Source organism: Perca fluviatilis, chromosome 13, assembly GCF_010015445.1.
Source record: "Perca fluviatilis chromosome 13, GENO_Pfluv_1.0, whole genome shotgun sequence".
In the NCBI taxonomy this organism is placed as follows: domain Eukaryota; kingdom Metazoa; phylum Chordata; class Actinopteri; order Perciformes; family Percidae; genus Perca; species Perca fluviatilis.
The window spans coordinates 5,975,698-5,995,501 of NC_053124.1; the positions used below are offsets into that span (position 1 = coordinate 5,975,698).

The 19,804-nt window shown below is 41.7% G+C and overlaps 1 protein-coding gene, 1 long non-coding RNA gene and 3 other non-coding genes across 7 annotated transcripts; 1 reads left to right on the forward strand and 4 right to left on the reverse strand.

Moving 5' to 3' along the window:
- Positions 1-308: 308 nt before the first annotated feature.
- Positions 309-16,957, forward strand: ctps1a (CTP synthase 1a). 3 transcript variants are annotated; one of them, XM_039820731.1, is made up of 18 exons: positions 309-512; positions 2,282-2,480; positions 2,578-2,748; positions 4,382-4,482; positions 4,609-4,725; positions 5,160-5,243; positions 7,030-7,110; positions 7,214-7,365; positions 9,729-9,861; positions 11,525-11,613; positions 11,715-11,809; positions 11,889-11,951; positions 13,065-13,108; positions 13,196-13,292; positions 13,385-13,440; positions 14,532-14,628; positions 15,715-15,859; positions 15,968-16,052. In XM_039820731.1, exons 2-18 carry the CDS (start codon positions 2,312-2,314, stop codon positions 16,050-16,052), a joined length of 1,779 nt encoding a protein of 592 aa, XP_039676665.1. In that variant the 5' UTR covers positions 309-512; positions 2,282-2,311. The 3 variants fall into 3 exon arrangements, with proteins under 3 accessions (XP_039676665.1, XP_039676664.1, XP_039676663.1); XM_039820730.1 differs by having other exon boundaries at positions 2,299-2,480; XM_039820729.1 differs by lacking the exon at positions 309-512 and having other exon boundaries at positions 2,312-2,480; positions 15,968-16,957.
- Positions 16,954-19,292, reverse strand: LOC120571669. The gene is made up of 7 exons (XR_005641259.1): positions 19,218-19,292; positions 18,474-18,548; positions 18,161-18,219; positions 17,887-17,945; positions 17,643-17,700; positions 17,347-17,411; positions 16,954-17,169 (listed from the first exon to the last, which is right to left on the reverse strand). It is a non-coding gene; the product is annotated as an uncharacterized LOC120571669 (long non-coding RNA).
- LOC120572117 lies at positions 17,235-17,307 on the reverse strand. Its single transcript, XR_005641372.1, has one exon. It is a non-coding gene; the product is annotated as a small nucleolar RNA SNORD99 (small nucleolar RNA).
- LOC120572108 lies at positions 17,483-17,612 on the reverse strand. The gene has a single exon (XR_005641362.1). It is a non-coding gene; the product is annotated as a small nucleolar RNA SNORA44 (small nucleolar RNA).
- Positions 18,300-18,436, reverse strand: LOC120572113. The gene has a single exon (XR_005641368.1). It is a non-coding gene; the product is annotated as a small nucleolar RNA SNORA16B/SNORA16A family (small nucleolar RNA).
- Positions 19,293-19,804: the final 512 nt, after the last annotated feature.

Here is a 19,804-nt window from a genome sequence, read left to right on the forward strand (position 1 = left end):
TGGATTTATATTTACTAATAATATGTTGGAATCATGTTAGACTTTTTAATTTTTGCAAAAATCTTTCAAAAGTTTAACAATAATTTGGAGGCCCCACTGGAGGGGTGGGGGGGGGGCGGGGGGGTTTTGCCGTTTTTTTTTATTTTTTTTTTTGTATGTTTGGAAAAAAAAAAAAAAAAAAAAATTTTTTTTTTTTTTTTTTTTGTGAAGATGCCACAGTAATGGACTAGTTCCAGAAGGTGGCAGTAGTGCAACACAGCGGATGCCGGTTACCGTAAAACCCTAAAGAAGAAGAAGAAACGTTGTAAGTGCTTGAATGATGTACTGCAGCCAGCCCGGGATCGTGGTCCATACACGTGTAGCGTCAACTGGAGGATAGATGAGTATCTAGAGGAGCACAGGCACGAGCAAAAGCGTTGCTATTTGATTCGAAATTTTGTCTCTGGCAAAGGGTCTTGCGAACTGCTTTCGACGTCGACGATTTGTTTTTTTTAGAGCAGCTCTGGCTGGTGGTAAGTTCAAATTTGATGCTGTTAAGATAGGTTGTTGTTGGGTAGCTAGCAAACACTGTTAAGTCACAAGGTAGACACAATAAATAACTATGACTTCCGGGTAAAAAAAAAAAAAGGATCAAAATAAAATTCTGTTGGAAATACCATGCCCTGATAGAGGTGTAATGAGTTACATTTCATCAGTAGTCTCGTAACCCAAATTGAGTTTATATTGGTGCCATAGATGGTCAATTGTAACTAGGTTGGTATAATTTTTGTATGAAATAATAATAAATGCCTAACGTTACTTTCGCTTTTATTTTGGAAGCAGTGCAGGGAATTCTGGTCACATGTAAATTGGCTAGCTTGACGCATTTGTTAGAAATGGAGAGCATGTAAGCTAGCTATCTGTTGTATTTAAAGACAGCCGTGGTGCTTTGTTCAGTAAAAGTTGCATTTGTCAGTTTTAAACTGCAGACACTAACAAAGTCATTGGTCTTGTGTGTCTAAAAGGACATCTTGTAGACAGATATTTTCGTCCCGTTAACTTTTTGGGATGGCGGTAACCTGGACTGGTCGGTCCTCTCACTTGTAGTCCTCTAGCACAAGGGAATCAGGAAGTTTCCACCCGCTCGGAACATACTGTGTGTCTGAGCGCTTCAAATGGGCCATGCTCAATATAGTGAAACTGTTGTGTTGTAGGAAAGATGGAAAACATTTAGCTTTCTGCTTTACATATACGTTAGTCACCTAGTTTTTGTATTAACCAGTGGTTTTAGGCGGTAAATGTTTGTTTATTGGCAAAATAGCCCTTTTTTTGACAACAGCCACAGGTGTCCACGTTGTAGAACAGGGCATGGAGATTGAGCCATTATTTTGGGGAGCTAAACAGCTACATATTCTTCAACAGAAATCGTTGTCGAGCCATATGCTAATATTTCCTGTCATATATCTTAAGCCCGATTAGGTAAGAGGCAGACTGCAGAACATTTAATAAATAAATACATTTAAATTAATGTTTAACTCAAAAGTGCATTTTCTTAATATGTATTTTCTAACTTTAATATAGCTGTACCCTTGCAGTAAAATGCAATCTAGTACAATAGCCCTACAAAAGATTATACACTTGTAAATAATAAAATGTTTGGTTAAAATTATCACCTCAAGGTCTATTTACTAGATTATTTTGGAGGTTTCAGCTACATTGTGTGATCTTTATCAGCAGTGTTGTATTCTCTGGACATGTATAGGGTTGGGCATCGAGAACCGATTCCTACTTGGAATCGTTTTCAAAAATTACGATTCCATTAGAATCGTTTCTTTATTGGAATCGTTAAGAGGATTTGGTTTCATATCCGATCATCGCTTCCCAATTTAATATGCGCAAGTTCCCATAGCGGCCAGGCGCTTGTTGTGTTGCAGCCTTGGAGCACAGTAAGCAGCGCTCTAGTGTGGCATAATTTACATTGAAAAAACCCTGTAAAACTGCAAACCACCATTGAATCAAAATAAAACTTTCCTCTTATTTGTGAAAATAGGCATGTGACCTACATGCCTTGTTTCAGCATGCCTTGTTTCAACAAGGCATGTGAATCTGAATTGATAAGAACCGGAAATAAAAGGATTATTGGTATCAGAATTGTTAAAATCCAAACGATGCCCAACCCTAGACTCGTATAGTTGAATTATTAATTTTTCTCCTTAAAAACAATTTCCCCAAAGCACAATATGTTTATGACTGCCTTTTATCCTTTCAGTGAATAGTTTTGCATAATCTGTTTGATTTGAAGCTCTCATCTATCTCCAGATACCGGAGCATAATGATGAAGTACATCCTTGTAACTGGTGGAGTCATCTCAGGCATCGGCAAAGGCATCATTGCGAGCAGTGTGGGCACAATCCTGAAGTCATGCGGCCTGCATGTTACTGCCATCAAGATCGACCCTTACATTAACATTGATGCGGGCACATTTTCACCCTATGAGCATGGTACGTTGGGGGAAAAAATGATCATTCAACACATTCAGAATAAAACAACCGAATGCATATGTATGTGTTACTATTGGGTCGTGTCCACTCTGTCCAGGGGAAGTGTTCGTGCTGGATGACGGGGGTGAGGTGGACTTGGATCTGGGGAACTACGAACGCTTCCTCGACATCCGGCTGACCAGAGACAACAACCTGACCACTGGCAAGATCTATCAGTCGGTCATCAACAAAGAGAGGAGGGGAGACTACCTGGGCAAGACTGTGCAGGGTAAACAACCGCTGCTTTAAACCTTTTTCCCCACTGGCCAAAAAAAATCCACATACACCCACTAACATCTGGCGTTTGTCTGCAATGGGAAAGGTTAGAATTGGCATTCACTCCCGGGACACATGACTCTGCAGTAAGCACGGGTATTTCTCAGCTCCAGCTCGGAGCGGCAGTGATGGAAAACAGGACACGTGGGTAGATACGCTAATTTCGGCCCTTTTCTAGGGCAATGCTGTGATGCACGTCGGGTCATCTTGGGCACAAATTTCATTGGTACCTGCCCAAGCAGCGCTTGAACATCAAATTAAAAGAGACTGAATAAGTAACGGATATAATTAATTATTAAAAGTACACTGTGTTAGGGTTGGGCGGTATCCAAATTTTGATACCGTCATATACCGTATACGGTATTACCGTGACTAATAAAAAATTGACGTAAGGCTCAGACGCCATCACCAAACTGTTGGCTTGTGCACCGTTCAGAAACTGAATACCAAACACTAATACTGAAACAATAATAACATAACTTACAAAAACTTACAAAAAACTACTTTCTCCTCCACACTGTCACTTGATGACAACCACACATAATTACACAAATTGTATTTAATATTTAATCCTCGTCTCCTATATAAGTGCATTGCATTTTTTTTAATGACTGTATTGAAACTGATACCGTTGCTATTTTTAAGACTCCGCGGTATACCGTATTACCGCCCAACCCTACACGGTGTAGTGTTTTTAAGTATTTTATTAGCTAAAATCAATGTTTTTATTCATAAATATGTCCTCATTGGTGTAAAATTACCTCTGCCAATGATCTGACTTATCCTTGTAAGCGAAGGATTTCTTATCTGTATTTACATGGGACGGCCAAGTCCAAGGAGGCTTCCATGTCGTTCGCTGAGAGGGACATAGCGCACTAGCCTACCTGTCTAGCTAGTCCACAACACGTTTTCGTTCAGTGCCAGCGTCACGTGACTGAAACCAGCTGAAACCGAGAAGTAGATCAGTGAGAGGCGCTTGTCACCTCCCCGGGCAAATTTAGTTCATATTGGAGGAGCACACTGATGCCGAGCCACAGGAGAAGGAATCCTCGTCGCCAAAAAAAGCGAAAATTAGAAGACATGTTGTCATAGCTTCTTGGTACATAACGGCTACTGTAGTTGCAACACGCATTTTGAAAAAGCGAAGGCGCTAGAGAGCACTATTCGTTTGAATGCAAAATACAATTTTGCTGCTAGATGGGAGAAATTCCTACATTCGCCAATTCGCGTGGTTATGACACAATCGTTAGCCTGTTTTTAAAAAAAACAACTGCCACAGCCATAACGTGCGATACAAGGTGATGGAGCCTTTTATACATTGTGGTGTTTCTTTAGAAATAAACAATGGACATATAGAGTCTTTAAACGCTTCAGATGTAAAGTTATTCGCTGTCAAAGTGACGTCAAAATGAATGGCAGTCAATGGAATGCTAACGCTGGGTGAGTTCTTGTTAGCATCAAAATGGCTCCATAGGAGGTACACGTTGTGGACAGAGGCTCACCCCCTTTAGTATTACTGTGATGTAGGGGGGTGCCATGCTGAAAAGAAATTGGTTAACCAAGAATCCTTCATCTCTCTTTTCCAGTGGTGCCGCACATCACTGATGCCATCCAGGAATGGGTCGTGAAACAGGCCAGGGTACCGGTCGAAGACGACGATGTCGAACCTCAAGTTTGTGTAATAGAGGTAAGCTAAATTGTTCATTTTGATCACATCATAATTTAGATTCTATTCACGTTATTTTGCACAGGGGTATCCGCTGAGGCAAAGGCTGCCGTGAGTTTCACTGCTAATACCTGTGCATGTTTGCAGTTGGGAGGCACGGTTGGAGACATAGAGAGTATGCCTTTCATCGAGGCCTTCAGGCAGTTCCAGTTTAAAGTGAAGAGAGAGAACTTCTGCAACATTCACGTCAGTCTGATACCACAGGTGAGAGAGCGACTCTGTCGGGCTTTACTGGTTTTCTCAGAGGGCAAGTGGGTCAACTGAAACTGGGGGAAAAACACTTGTTAGTTGCAGCCCTCGAGTAGAGTTTGTTTGAGAACAAAAGATCTAATAGTACTAACTTACTGTAAGGTGATTTAAAATACCTTGCTGGGAAGAAGATAACTTTACCAAATAAGGTCGGTTTGCAACAATAATAATCCCATACTCCCTAATTGTGAAATTGGACCCTACTGATTGCAACAGAACCTTTTAAAAAAAAAAAAAAAAAAAAAAATCTTCTTTTTAAAAAATGTTTTTAGTTTCTTGTATTTGGATCGAAGCGCCTGTTTTGTCCACTTGTGTCACGTTTGAAGTTGCCGATGCACATAAACAAATGGTTCAATACTGTCAGTTCAAGATGTGTAATGTCTCCACAGCCCAGCGCAACAGGAGAGCAAAAGACCAAACCAACACAGAACAGCGTCAGAGAGCTCAGAGGACTGGGTTTGTCCCCTGATCTGGTGAGTCCTCTGCAGTGCATCCTTTTTTAAAAATGCCCCATTTTACAGTGTGCACGCCTGCATATTCAGTTGGATACCAGTGTTTTCCCCTATAACTGTACAAGCCTAGCCAACGGAATTCCCCGCCAGGCCAGAATGGGTTTGCCAAAAGTAACGCCAAATATCCATTGTGTTTTCCCTCTATTCATCCTGCAGCTGAACACGGCCGTGAAGTGCAGCAACATGCTGCCGCGTGTCGCTGGCTGAGACACTGTCTGTGGTTAGTTCGCGTCTGCAGGACAGTCAAGCGTTATCTAAACTTCTAAAGTCAGTTGAGCACTGTGCCGGAAAAGAAAATAGCCTTTTAAATGTTCTATCGCTTTTAGGGAAATAACAGGAGTAACAGGTGCTTCCCCTTGCCGTCACACACACTTAAACCGCCCGCAGCTGCCAGTAGCTCCTCATGGGACGATTTTCGTGACATGTGATCCAACGATTTTATCGCGAGAATTCAGCTGCCGCGCAAGGTAACAGCATTTGTGCACACGGAGCAGCAATGCAGAAATGCTCGCAAGGACTGGATACTGTTCTGTACGCTCATATCATGTGCAAGCGTCTGGTTTTTATCGGTACGGATTAATTAAAAGCCATACACGGACCACTGCCCCCCGGCCCCTTACAAAAGCAGTTCTTGGTTCAAGACCAGCAACATTGGAACCAGTTTTCCTGGCTGAGAGCCAGTTCTTTGGCTGTTGAAATGTGAAGAACTGGTTTAATTAGGAAGCAGCCCCCAAACTGCCTTGGTGTGGTGGAAGAGGGGGAACCATGAGCCAAAAGCCATTCTAGTGGATTGTGCTGCAGGAGGCTGTTTAATCCATTTTTTCTTTCTTGGGGAGGTTCAGTCAGCGCCATCAGACCTCCAGCAAACACGGTCTACTGCCAGCTACAGCAGCTAGGAAGCTCATCATCTAAACCTGTCCAAGTGATGGAGGGATGGATGAATGTGGATGAATCATTATAATCCACCCATCCATTTTCTTTCCAACATCACAGTTTTACATTAGCTAGCTGTATTTTTGACGTAGGGCTGGGCGATGTGGAGAAAATCAAATATCACAATATTTTTGACCAAATACCTCTATCGATACCGCAACGATATTGTAGTGTTGACTATTGGTGCTTTCAGAACAGTCTGGTAAATTCAGAAAAGTACATCACTTTACTGTAATGCAGCCTTTAAAGCCAGGAAAAGACAACACTTATCTGAGATGATATCTAGTCTCATATCACGATATGGATATAATATCGATATATTTCCCAGCCCTATTTCGACGATTAAACTTACAATACAATGAAACATTTAATGTGTGATGTTTTCAGAAAAAACAAACATTGTTGTAGACGCAGAACAGGAAAAGTAAATTGATGCAACAAGTACATCAACAGTCATATTTGTACAAATGTCAGGTTTTAGCATAAAGTCAGACTCTGGATTAAATCTTTTTTTTTTTTTTTTTTATTTCTACAGTATATTCAGTAGATAAAACAAAAAGGAAGTCTGACTCTACGTCATTTGAAATACTTCTGTGTGAATTTTTTTTCCTGTTAGTAAAATCTTTAAGCACATGACCATTGAATACTAATCATATTATCAGCCACTACTGTTATTGCGTTACCTAATTTGATACAGATGTTTTCTTTTAGCATGAGTTTGCGTTCTCGTCTCTCTCCTGTTTGTGTTCCCTGGGTGAAATGACCCCCTCCCCCCTCAAAGATCATTAAAGTGTCATCTCACCTTTGCCCACAGATCATGTGTCGCTGTTCCACCTCTCTGGAGAACTCTGTCAAAGAAAAGATCTCCATGTTCTGCCACGTAGAACCCGAACAGGTACGTCGCCGTCACCGACGCTCCTTTTGTCTTGTCGTCTTCGAAGAAGCGGAGCCCCGACTCCCTCGGCCACTCTAAACTCTTTGACCTGCTCTCGTCCCAGGTCATCTGTGTGCACGACGTGTCATCCATCTACAAAGTGCCGCTACTGCTGGAGAAACAGGGCGTGGTGAGCTACCTGAGCAGGAGACTGAACATGCCCATAGAGACTCGACCCAGGAAAATGCTGACTAAATGGAAGGAGATGTCAGACAGGTGAGTCCTCAAATATAGCTGCTGACATATAGGGCTGAGCGATATGGAGAAATGGGCATTTTCTGGCCTTTATTTTGATAGAACAGCTGAAGACATGAAAGGGGAGAGAGGGGGGGAATGAACTGCAGCAAAGGGCCGCAGGTCGGAGTGGAACCCGGGCCCGCTGCGTCGAGGAGTGAACCTATACATATGGGCGCCCGCTCTACCAACTGAGCTATCAGGGCGCCTAAATATCACAATATTTTTGACCAAATACCTCAGTGTCGATATTGTAGGGTTGACAATGGTGCTTTAACAAAATATCATCAATATCATTATCATCAGTAAAGTGGATATAATGACTTAAGTGGTTAAAGGCAATTAATAGAAAAGCTTAAAGTGCTCATATTATGCACATTTTCAGGTTCATAATTGTATTTACAGGTTGTACCAGAATAGGTTTACATGGTTTAATTAAAAAAAAAACTTTTGTTGTACTGCACATGGCTGCAGCTCCTCTTTTCACCCTGTGTGTTGAGCTCTCTGTTTTAGCTACAGAGTGAGGCATCTCACTTCTGTCCCATGTTTGTTGGGAGTCGCACATGCTCAGTAGCTAGGTAAGGACTACTAGCCAGTCAGAAGCAGAGTATGAGGGCGTGCCCTGACAGTAGCTAGGTAAGGACTACTAGCCAGTCAGAAGCAGAGTATGAGGGTGTGCCCTGACAGTACCTAGGTAAGGACTACTAGCCAGTCAGAAGCAGAGTATGAGGGCGTGCCACGCTAGCAGCTAGGCGAGCATTATAAGGTGCGTTACAAAGTGACCACGTTTGTCTCTGAAGTAAAGGCTGGACTACAACAGAGCTGTTTGGAGCAGTTTGTGAACAGTGTTTCTGTTGGAGATGGTAAGTCCCTTTGGGGTGGACTTTTTCACTTTTTAAACCTATAACGTGCACAAAAAAAAGATATATAACACAATAAAGGAAAGGGGGGAAAGCCAAAAAGCATAATATGAGCACTTTAAACAGTCGGTTCAGAGTACAGAAATTTAAATTACTTAACTCTAATGCAGCCTTAAAAATCAGGAAGAACAACACTTACCTCACGATGTCCCAAAATCTAAGATTATATCCAGCCTCGTATTACGATATTGATATAGTATTGATTAGGGCTGGGCGATATGGCTGAAAACTGTATCACGATATAAGTGTTTCATATCGGTCGATATCGATAATTATTGATATTTTTTATGACCTATTTAAAATAAGGACCAGGAGAAAAATATATTAAATTTAAACATTTTTATTTTAAACTTAACCTTCCTCTGATTATAATCCCCTCAGTTATAAAAGCAGAAATGTCAACACAACCATGGAAATCACTCAAATAATTAAAATGTAAACGTCTGTAAAAAGTCTAAAATCACAGTGAAGAAAGAATAAGTAAGAACTGCTTAATAAGGTGTAATAAAATGGTGCAAAGTGTTAAATATAAACATAGAGAAACCTGAAACCTGAGAAGAACTATTTTCTGCAGGTTTAGTGCTAGGTTGGTAACCTGGCTTCTGGACAGTGCTCAGCACGTCTGCCTCCGTTATTTCTTTGTAGCGTTTAGTAAGGCGCTGATGCAGAGTACCTCTCCATGGCGGTCTGCTGCTTGTAGCGTTTAGTAAGGCGCTGATGCAGAGTACCTCTCCATGGCGGTCTGCTGCTTGTAGCGTTTAGTAAGGCGCTGATGCAGAGTACCTCTCCATGGCGGTCTGCTGCTTGTGCGGTGTAGCAGCTACAGATGTTGTTGGACGTTGCTGGCGAATACGGCTGTGCTCCAAAGTGTGAGCGCGGCTAAGGTGGTAAAACAAGTTTGCGGTAGTGTTGGTGGGGACGACGGTCAGACTTATAAAATCCCCAAAATTGCCATACTGACTTTTCCTGTTTTATCAACAATTTCCTCGCTCGCTGCGGCACTCACTTTCCACTTATCGCTCCACGCCGCCGGTTCTGTTATTGTAGAATCCAAAACGAGACAGCAATGTGGCGCAACCAAACATGATACTGTTACATGATTGGCTGTTAGAGTGTTACTCCCTACGTTGCTAGGTTACCAGAGAGTGAGTGCCTTTGTTCATGCAACCAAACTTGCTTTGCAACTTCTGGTTTCTTCCGAAGAAGAAAAACAAGTTATCGAACGTTTTATCGAACGCATTTTCTATTGATATTGATAACGTGTCTATCGCGATACATATCGTTATCGTTTTATCGCCCAGCCCTAGTATTGATATATTGCCCAGCCCCAGGCTGACAACTGCTGTTGTCTTCTGTTCTGTGTGACTGGATGACTTGTGTCTTGTTTCAAAAGTTTTACTGATTTAATACCTGCTGTCTTCACAGGTCAGACAGACTGCTAGAGCAGTGCTCGATAGCTCTGGTTGGGAAGTACACCAAGTTTTCCGACTCCTATGCTTCTGTTATCAAGGCCCTGGAGCACTCAGCCCTGGCCATCAGCCATAAATTGGAGGTTAAGGTAAGCACACATTGGTTTTCTTTACATTTATTAAAGGAACACGCCGACTTAATGGGACTGTAGCTCATTCACCGTATCCCCCAGAGTTAGATAAGTACACATACCCTACATACATACCCTTCTCATCTCCGTGTGTGTTGTAACACTGTCTGACGCACCCACCGCTAGCTTAGCACAGATCCTGGAGGTAACCGGCTCCATCTAGCCTACTGCTCCCAGTAAGTGACAAAATAATGCCAACGTTTTCCTATTTACATGTTGTGATTTGTATAACAAGGTCACAAGAGACACAGCCGTCTTCTATCCGTATACATACTGGGAACTATATTCTCAGAACGCGAAGCACTGCTACTTGGGCGGAGTGATTATTACTCCGACTCTGAGCGAACTCTCTGCTCCTCACCAAGGGGCTTCTCAGGTGCTGCGAGCAAATCACTCCGGCCATCGAACTGACCCGCATGCGCAAAAGAACACTAATAATGACATCAGACACAGCACGCTGTTGCACTAAAGTTAGGGGAGGTTATGGATGAAGGAAGCATTTTCGCTTTTATTTCAAAAGGTTTGTGTAATCAAGGTCATGGTAACTTTATTTATACCCGAAGGTAGATTTGGCTTACAGTGGGAAGTTGGGTGCGTCAGCGTCCTTTTTACAGACACACATACACACGCATACATACACACAATTGGCAGCAGACTGTTAGGACATAAAAACGTAACCAAGGAGACATCATTGTTCATAAAGTACACTAAGTCAAAGGTTCCGCAGGCACAATATAGTAATAATAAAAATAAACAAAATGCAGCTGATCTGTATTTCTATTACTTATTTAATATACGTATAGCCGCTGGGACAAAGCTGCTTCTGTATCGCTTAGTTTTACAGGCCTGTACTATATACCTGCGTCCCGACGGTAGAAGCTGAAAGTCGCCATATAACGGGTGGGAATGGTCTTTCAAAATAGTTCCCAAACCACAACACAAGGCAAAAAGACAAAACGGATTCAATAAAAGCATGATAAAATGGAGTCATCAAGGTTCTATGGCAGCCGTAACCTTAATGAGCAGGTGCTGAGGAGGAGAAGAATGAAGAGAAAGAGAGCCAAACTGGCTATGTTGGCCTTTTGTGCAGTTATGGCTGCAAATTCACTACAGAGGTCTGAGTGGATGCAGAGACAAAGCCAGGAGTGGTGGGACTGCGTTGTGAATAGGGTTAATTTTAATTTTGCTGTCTGTGTATAGTTCTAACTCCCGCCGGTGCATAATTGTGACAAATGTCGATGTAGATTGATGTAAAAGTTGCATCAAATCCGCCTCGGTTGTTCACACTGTGGCCGCATTGAAAAAAATCTGACCTGGGTCTGATTCAGGACCACATATGGAAGTGGTCTAAATCTGATTTGAAAAAAAATCTGATCTGGGCAAGATTTGAGTGTTCACACTACTTCTGAAGAAGTCTGACCTGGTCACTTGACCCCCCACAAAAAAATGTGATGAGGAGTGTGGTTAGAAGTGCAACAGACCTGGACATTTGACCCCACACAGATCTGTGTAGTAATAGTGGCCCAAGCAGAAACTTGGGGATGCAAAGTACGTCTTTGTCGGTCTATATCTTTGTGTGTTTAGACCTGCCACCTTGAGTTTATATGTCTCTTCTCTTCAGTATGTAGACTCAGCGCATTTGGAGCCTAGCACTCTGCAGGAGGAACCAGTGAAATACCACGAGGCATGGCAGAAACTCTGCAGTGCTGAGTGAGTGCTGAGTCACTTTTTATTTTTTTTTGTGTAAATAATACAACCTGGACATTCGATTTGCAGTTTCAGTGACAGTTTTTGTCCCTCTCTATCCTCAGTGGCGTCCTGGTTCCAGGAGGTTTTGGTGTCAGGGGAACTGAAGGGAAGATTCATGCCATCAACTGGGCCAGGAATCAGAAAAAACCCTTCCTAGGTACAGGCTAGCAGTGTCTTACTTGTTTGTTTTGATTTATATATTACAAACTACTAGACTGATATCTGTGTTTCTGCAGGTGTGTGTCTTGGGATGCAGTTGGCTGTATGTGAATTTGCCAGGAACACGCTCGGGTGGACAGGTAATATATTAATACCTTTCATTTATAAAGCGCTTTTCAGAACATAGTTACAAAGTGCTTTACATTCATTTAAAGGAACACGGCGACTTATTGGGACTTTATCTTATTTACTGTAACCCCCAGAGTTAGAGCCCATACATACCCTTCTCATCTCCGTGCGTGTCGTAACTCTGTCTGACGCACCCACCGCTAGCCTAGCTTAGCACAGATCCTGGAGGTAACTGGCTCCAACTAGCCTACTGCTCCCAATAAGTGACGAAATAACGCCAACATTTTCCTATTTCCATGTTGTTCAAGGGCAGAAAAACTCCTATATGAAACAGCCAATTATATTAATTTATTAATCGAAGGTGCCGAAACTTCTTTCTGGCCCACTTTGGTGACATCCAGTTACATGTAAAGCCCGGGACACACAGGGCCGAAAATCGGCCGTTGGACAGTCTGGCGAGGTCAGTGACTCGAATCTGTTCGGTGTGTCCAGTGCCGTCGTCAGTCTGGAGGGCTGTCGCGTTTATTTTGGCCGACCTGACGTGTTCAGTCGGAGGCAGGGCAGTCGGGGACTCACCTGGAAATGGGGAGCGGAATGAGCGTGACTAGAGTCTCTCAAAATCTGAGGAAAATCTTTTAAACTGCCCTTTGTTGATCTGAAATGAAGACAGATTCAGCAACTGCACGGCCTATTTCTCGCTTAAAATGTTTTCAGAAACACGTTTCAGTGAACTATTTTAGTACAATATGAGATCGTATTCTGAACGAGCCGCCTAACAGTCTGGCTTTGCATTTCCGGAGAAAACGAACCCATGTGACGCGTTCGTCCAATCAGCTGCCGGTTTTCATTTCTTGGGCAACAATACAGAGTAGCGCCGCCTGCTGCTATGGAGACGTATTACGTTTCTCAAGTCGGTGTCGCCTCAGTGTGTCCCGAGGCAGTTTTTTGGACCTCGGGGACCCGACTGATCGTTTCCACTGGCTTTTCTGCCAAGGGTCGGCCGTCTGGTTGGTGTGTACCGGCTTTAAGACCCCCATTTTGGTTTAGTGTTTCTGTTTACCTTCTAAATGATCCGTAGTCGTGTATCCTAACTGACTTTATGGCTTTGTCTGTTTTGCACTTAGATGCCAACTCAACTGAATTTGACCCAGAGTCAAAGCATCCTGTGGTAAGTTTTTATTTCACCGGTGATCTAGTTTTAATGTGACCCGAAAAGTGCGTTGAATTGAGATTTTCGCTCTTTGAACGTCTGCAGGTGATCGACATGCCCGAACACAACCCCGGGCAGATGGGCGGAACCATGAGGCTCGGGAAGAGACGGACCATTTTCAAGACCAACAACAGCGTGCTGCGTAAGAAAACCGCTGAAGTTCGCCTTCAGCTCAATGTCGACGTGTTGTAGTTGTTGTGTCGGCCCTGTGCTTACAGCTGCTCTGTATTCCAGGCAAGCTTTATGGAGACGCAGAATATGTGGATGAAAGGCACAGGCATCGCTTTGAGGTATGTTTGCTACATTTCAGAAGGGAAATATTGTTCTTTTTACTCCACTACATTCATCTGACGGATTTAGTTATTGTACAAATTAAAATTTTAGCACACAAAACATCCGTAAAAATTATTATAAATTACACAACCCAAGAATATTACGGCCTACAGGTCCAGCTGAAATGATAAGCAGATAAAAAAAACTGACACAACTGTTTGGATTGTTTCTAAAATGTGAGGATTTTTCTGCATTGAGTACTTTTAATACTTTAACTAAAACATTTTGATGATACCTACATAGGGTTGGGTACCGAAACCTGGTGCTAATACGACACCGGTGCCTAAACGACCGGTATCTACTGGACCCAATCACAACGCAGATTTTGCCTTGTGTTGACTTCGGGTCAAATTTACCTGTTTTCAAAAAAAAATTTATATCAGAAAATATGGGATGTAGAAATAAGCGCTGAAAATGTGTAGAAGAAAAATTTTACTATTTAAAACATTGGAAAATGCCTTTTGCTCTGCTCTCTGACGCTCCAAAACAGACATTAGAGGCAACTGAAGCATTGCTGCACGTGACACTAGTTAACCCTACACCTGGCAGCAGGTAACGTTAGCCTACCGTTAGCTAGCAGCTGGGTTAAACCCGGTTAAAATGCTGACAGCTAAGCGTTTTAAAGTGAGACTGGATTTCACTGGAGAGGAGTCCAACACCGGGACGTTAACAGTCTGCAGCTGCCTTTTTCGGAAAAACAAAACGGACGGTGCGTTCACGTGAAACTAGTAAGCCTTGTGGTGCATTCAAAGTTATTGTAAAATACCCTATTCCCCTATATATATTTTTTTGTATCGGTTCAGGCACCGGCACTATTTTTAAAAAGTATCGTTTTAGCACCGGTATCGGGGGGAACCCAAACCTCAACACTATACCTACATACTTTTTTTTTCCTTTTTTTTAAGTAACATTTCATTCATCAGTGCAAGACTTTTACTTGTAACAGAGTATTTTTTTTACAGTGTGGTATTAGTACTTTTACTAAAGTAAAGAATCTGAATACTACTTCCACCACTGCTGCCTGTCTAACGTTGTTGTCCTCGGACAGGTCAATCCTGAGCTCAAGAGTCATTTTGAAGAGAAGGGCTTCCGCTTCGTAGGTCAAGACGTCGAAGGGGAAAGAATGGAAGTCATCGAGCTGGATGGTACGGGAAAGGGAACGCTGAATCACTTTTTATTTTTTTATTTGTATTTTATTAGTGTTCAGAATCTCATGTACACATATTCCAATTTTTCAGATTCTATAACAAACCATATACTTATTCTTTTGCTTATTCAAGTATAGAGGTTAAGAGATGAGATAAACAAACAGATATACAAATGAACCAACAAAAATAACACCATAATAAACAAAAATATAAAGAAAACAGGGCGACATCACTTTCAATATAATGAAGAAATACAGTCCAGCCATTCATCTGAGACATAGTCGTACCACTTCAGCCAGTGTTTGAGAAATGTTTCCATTTTTCGGTTAACATGAGCTGTAATCCGCTCCATTCTGTAGATTTCTGTTACAATATCTCTCCATGAAGTGATTGTTGGACACTCAGGTAATAGCCATTTTCTGGTAATAGCCCTTTTACTGGCCACCAGCATTGCATTTATCAAGTGTTTGTTCCCTTTCAGCCAACTTTGAGGTATATTCCCAAGATATAGTGTCTTAAAGTCCAAAGAAACACGGAATATGCCCTGTAAAGCATTGTGTATCGCCTTTCAAAAGTTTTTAATGCCGGGACAGTCCCAGAAGATATTGTAGTGATTTGCGCTTTCGTCAGCAAACGGGGATGTTATTACTATGATGAGATGATTGAGATGGTGTAATGAAATATCTTATACTATTTTTCCAGTTAAACTCTCGCCAGCTCATTGAGCTGGTACATTTCCATTGGTTCTCCCATATTAACATCCAGTCTTCCTCTCAATATCTATCCGATTCCTTTTCCCATTTCGTTTTAATATATGCTGTTGAATGAGTTTTAAGATAGATAGATATAGATATAGATAGATAGATAGATAAAAAAAAAAAAAAAAGTTCTATGAGGCTGGAATTAGCCTCAATTACATTTTTAACCTTTCTGTCAACATTATGCCGTAACTGTAAATATCTAAAGAAATGCTGAATCACTTTAAAGCGGTGGATGATGGAGTTTTCAGGGTTTTTAAATGTCAACAAATTCACCTACAACCTTCTGTGTACTCTTAAAAATAAAACTAATTTCTGTTTTCAGATCATCCATATTTCGTTGGAGTGCAGTATCACCCTGAGTTCACTTCCCGCCCTATGAAGCCTTCACCTCCGTATCTTGGTTTGCTGCTGGCTGCAGCCGGGAAGCTGCAGAGCTACTTACAGAAGGGCTGCCGTCTGTCTCCACGGTAAACACGCAGCGTCAGATTTCATGTTCCCACCCCATGCATATGCTGCAAGTGTAGACTCAGTTTCATCAGAGCAGATGAATGACCGTAAAATTGTCTTTGACACAGGGATACATACAGCGATCGGAGCGACAGCAGCAGCCCAGACTCTGAGATATTGGAGTTGAAATTGCCTTCCATCTCAAACGAATAACTTAGGTACACAATACAATAAAATTTTCCATGTTTTCATTTGCAAATTCAGTCCTTACCAGCCACATGCAATTCCAACACGATCCAGAGTTGGGTGAATGATACCAAAAGTTTCACTCCTGCGAACAGCTCAGTATTGTGTGAGGACGTCCGAACAGGTAAACATAACTGGTGCTCACTTTGGTTATTGGATCACATTGCTATTGCTAAATATAATTATTCAATCTGCATGGACTGTATAAGTAAAGCCAACACATCTGGCTTACTGTTGTATAGGTCATAAGCCCCATGTTAGTGGACATGGGCCAAATTACTGTCATTTTACAGCTATGATCACAGTAGTGCATGTTGGTTTTCCTGATTAGTTTTTGTCCTGGATGTTTTGACTTAACTTGTGGTTTTGTCATACAAATTCAATACCATGTATCAAACACATGTATATAGTTTGTTGCTGTGCACCATCGGATGAAATGTGCACTGTATGACACATGGTAAGGTTTCCACCTTATAAAATCATTGATCATATGGAATGTTACAAGCTCTGAACTCAAGAGCCTAAGCAATTGACTTTCTACAGTAGACATTGACTTGTCATAGTAGGGAAAGCACAGCTATTGATAAAAGAGCAAGTGTCCCAATAAGCCATTTCATTGAGTCAGCATGCACATCACCAGGGCCTCCAGTGCTTTTCCTGCTATGACCTGTCGGCATGAGTTTAAAGTCCATGGTACACCTCAGCTTGAAAACATGAGGCTCAGGAATTGAGACCACTTTATATTAAGTACAAGATGTCTACTTCAACACTATTGTGGCCTTATTGTAAATTTCCTACTGGAACTACCACCATTTACTGTTTTCCCCAACCATGTGATGCAAGACTCAAGTAAAAGATTCCCAAAAAGTTGAGTTTGTGAATTTTATTTCATTAACACAATATTGATTCAATTCAGTCCCTTCCTCACAACAGTAAAGTCAGGGGTAGGCAACCTGCATCTCTGGAGCCACATCCACATTTAATCCCTCTGCAGTTGCTGCCTGCTGCCTTCACAAAACATTACACATTTTGTCGTGGGCCCTGAATACACAGCACTTCAGGCTGCTCCAACACATCACTGGACCTGAATAAACAAAAACAACATTTTAGAAGGGCAATGCGGCAGTTTCTGAAAAAGTTTCTTTAAATGGCTGATCTCAGTCCCATATCCGCAAGCTTCATCCAACAGTCCTCTTGTATTAAGTAATCATCATAGATCAGAATGGGGTAAAAACTGCATATGACAAATGTGTTTACATACCTTGCCAGGAAGGTAACAAGCCCATGAAGCCCAAGGATACCAGATATAAGTGCGTTGATTGATGCCTACAGTGGAAGAAAGATGGGATGAAACTGACATGTTAATCACTTCTGACTGCTGCGCTTTTATACAGGAAAGCTGTAGGATAGTTGAGTGGCTGCTGGTGGCATAAGGGGCCACAACAGTCAAAGACCACCCCATTATCTTGCACGCACTTGGAGAACCTAGAGCTACAAACAAGCCCCGGTCCTTAGGATAGCATGCTGTAATGTGGATGAGAAGAGAACTTTTTTTACCTGATGCACTCATCTGATTTACTCATCTAGTCACTTCAGGGTCAGCCATGAGGGTCACCTAAAGGAAACAGTTTCATCAGGTTTATAATCCACTACTTTCGTTAAAACAATTTCACTTTAGCAAATGTGGCTCAGTAAAATAATGTCTCAATCAAGAATGTCAGTGAGGGCAAGTTTGTCATCACAGCCAGAACTAAATTTAAAAAAAAAAAACAAATACAAAAAAGTGTGGCTCCAAAAGTACCTGCAAATTATCTGCTCAGTCTCATGTTTGGTGCTTCCAGTCTCAACGTTACCCAATACCTGCAGAAAGAGAGTTAAAAGTAATTGATTACTTTGTTTTCCATATGCTTGAGTCATTAACCACTACTTTCATTAAAACAATTTCATCTTAGCAAATGTGGCTCAGTAAAATAATGTCTCAATCAAGAATATCAGTGAGGGCAAGTTTGTCATCACAGCCAGATCTACACTTAAAAAAAAAAAAAAAAAAAAAAAAGGTTGTGGCTCAAAAGTACCTGCAAATGAGCTGGTCAGTCTCATGTTTGGGGTATCCATCCTCAAGGTTACCCAATACCTGCAGAAAGATAGAGTTTAAAGTAATTAGATTACTGTGTTTTTCGATATACTTGAGTCATCAACCCTGTGTTAAAGTCCAAATGTCCTTCCCCTTAATGTTGCTTGAGCAGTTATTTTCAAACTGAACAGCGACCGTCGGTGAAAGTCTTCATCTCGGCTTCCTGTTGACCGTTCACTGCTACAGGAGAGCACGAACGGCTTCGATAGGAGCCTGCTACGTTACAAAGAGTGTCCTGATAGGAACAAACATACCTGCATTCGAGCCATAGATCCATGGTTAGAGAGGCCAGGTAAAGTTACAGCTCCTATTAACGATTCCGGTTGATCCTAGAGAGACAAATTACACAAATCAGCGTATGCTCTAACGTTACAGTGCTGTAGAAGTTAAGGAAGGGTTTTATATCTACACTTTTGGATGTATCAATTGTAAATCAAAAGGCACTAGATAGCTATGAGCACTGTGTATGCTATATAACGTTTATTAAGAAGTTGCCTACATTTAAGTTTCTGCACGAAAAAAAACACAAAACAAAACAAAAAAACTATTTCATCCAACATCAACGTTATTAAATAGCATAGTAAAGAAAACAGTTGAGGTTTCTCTACACATGGTCGTGAAGGACCTTACCACGTGGTTCACGCATGTTAGCATAATGCTAAGCAATTAAGCCACATTCTAAATCATATCTAGCATCAGGACGCATTGTTGGGTGACGTGTTGTAGGAGATGTAACGTTGCAATGAAACACTCGCACTACGTGACCCCGCGTGACTACAGTAGCTTAACGTTAGGTAACTGACATAACTAAGCTAACAGTTTACTCGCTGGCGCGTTAACGTTACAGCACAGGCTAGGCAATATGCTGTCGTTTACATTAATAAATCCTAATGTTCTGTAGGCCCTAAACGCGTAAGCTAAAAGTAGCAAAGGCATTTAACGTTATGTAAAGTTACATTAAGTTTGGTGAAAGAAAACCAGAACGGTTGAGGCCTTACCGAAGGTCTGCTTTAGCATTCTTTCTCCTTGCGGAAGACTTGAGAGGAAGAGATAGAAATGAGGCTCTCGTGCCCTTATATACGCTAGCGCCGAGCAGCAGCCCGCTGATTGGTCCGCATGAAGCTCACATGGACCCTCTTGCATGACGGGATATGTAGGCCTATTTTCTTTTCTTTTCTTTTTTTTTTACAAGCACTTTAGGACACATTGCTTGTTTGTTAGATGTATTGCCACTTAGACACAATAATGTCAACCCAAACAGAGATTTTAATATTTCACACACGCACTTTTTTTCCCCACAGAAACGCTTAAAGGAAATATATTGTGGATGACAGCAATAGCTTTTACTGTACAGTCCGACCATAGCTGGAACTGAAGCCACTAGGCTACTTCAGAACCACGGACAGCAACCGGCCTCCTTTTACTCATCTAACGCTTGTGGTTTGGAGATAACAACAGTGCACTGTCATCATCCAAATAGACAGTTGCGAAATATTACATGGCAAAGCGACATTTAAAAGGACACTGAGATAATCTGCCAGAAGTCCACACCATGTAGACAAAAGGCTCTCCGTGCACATGGACC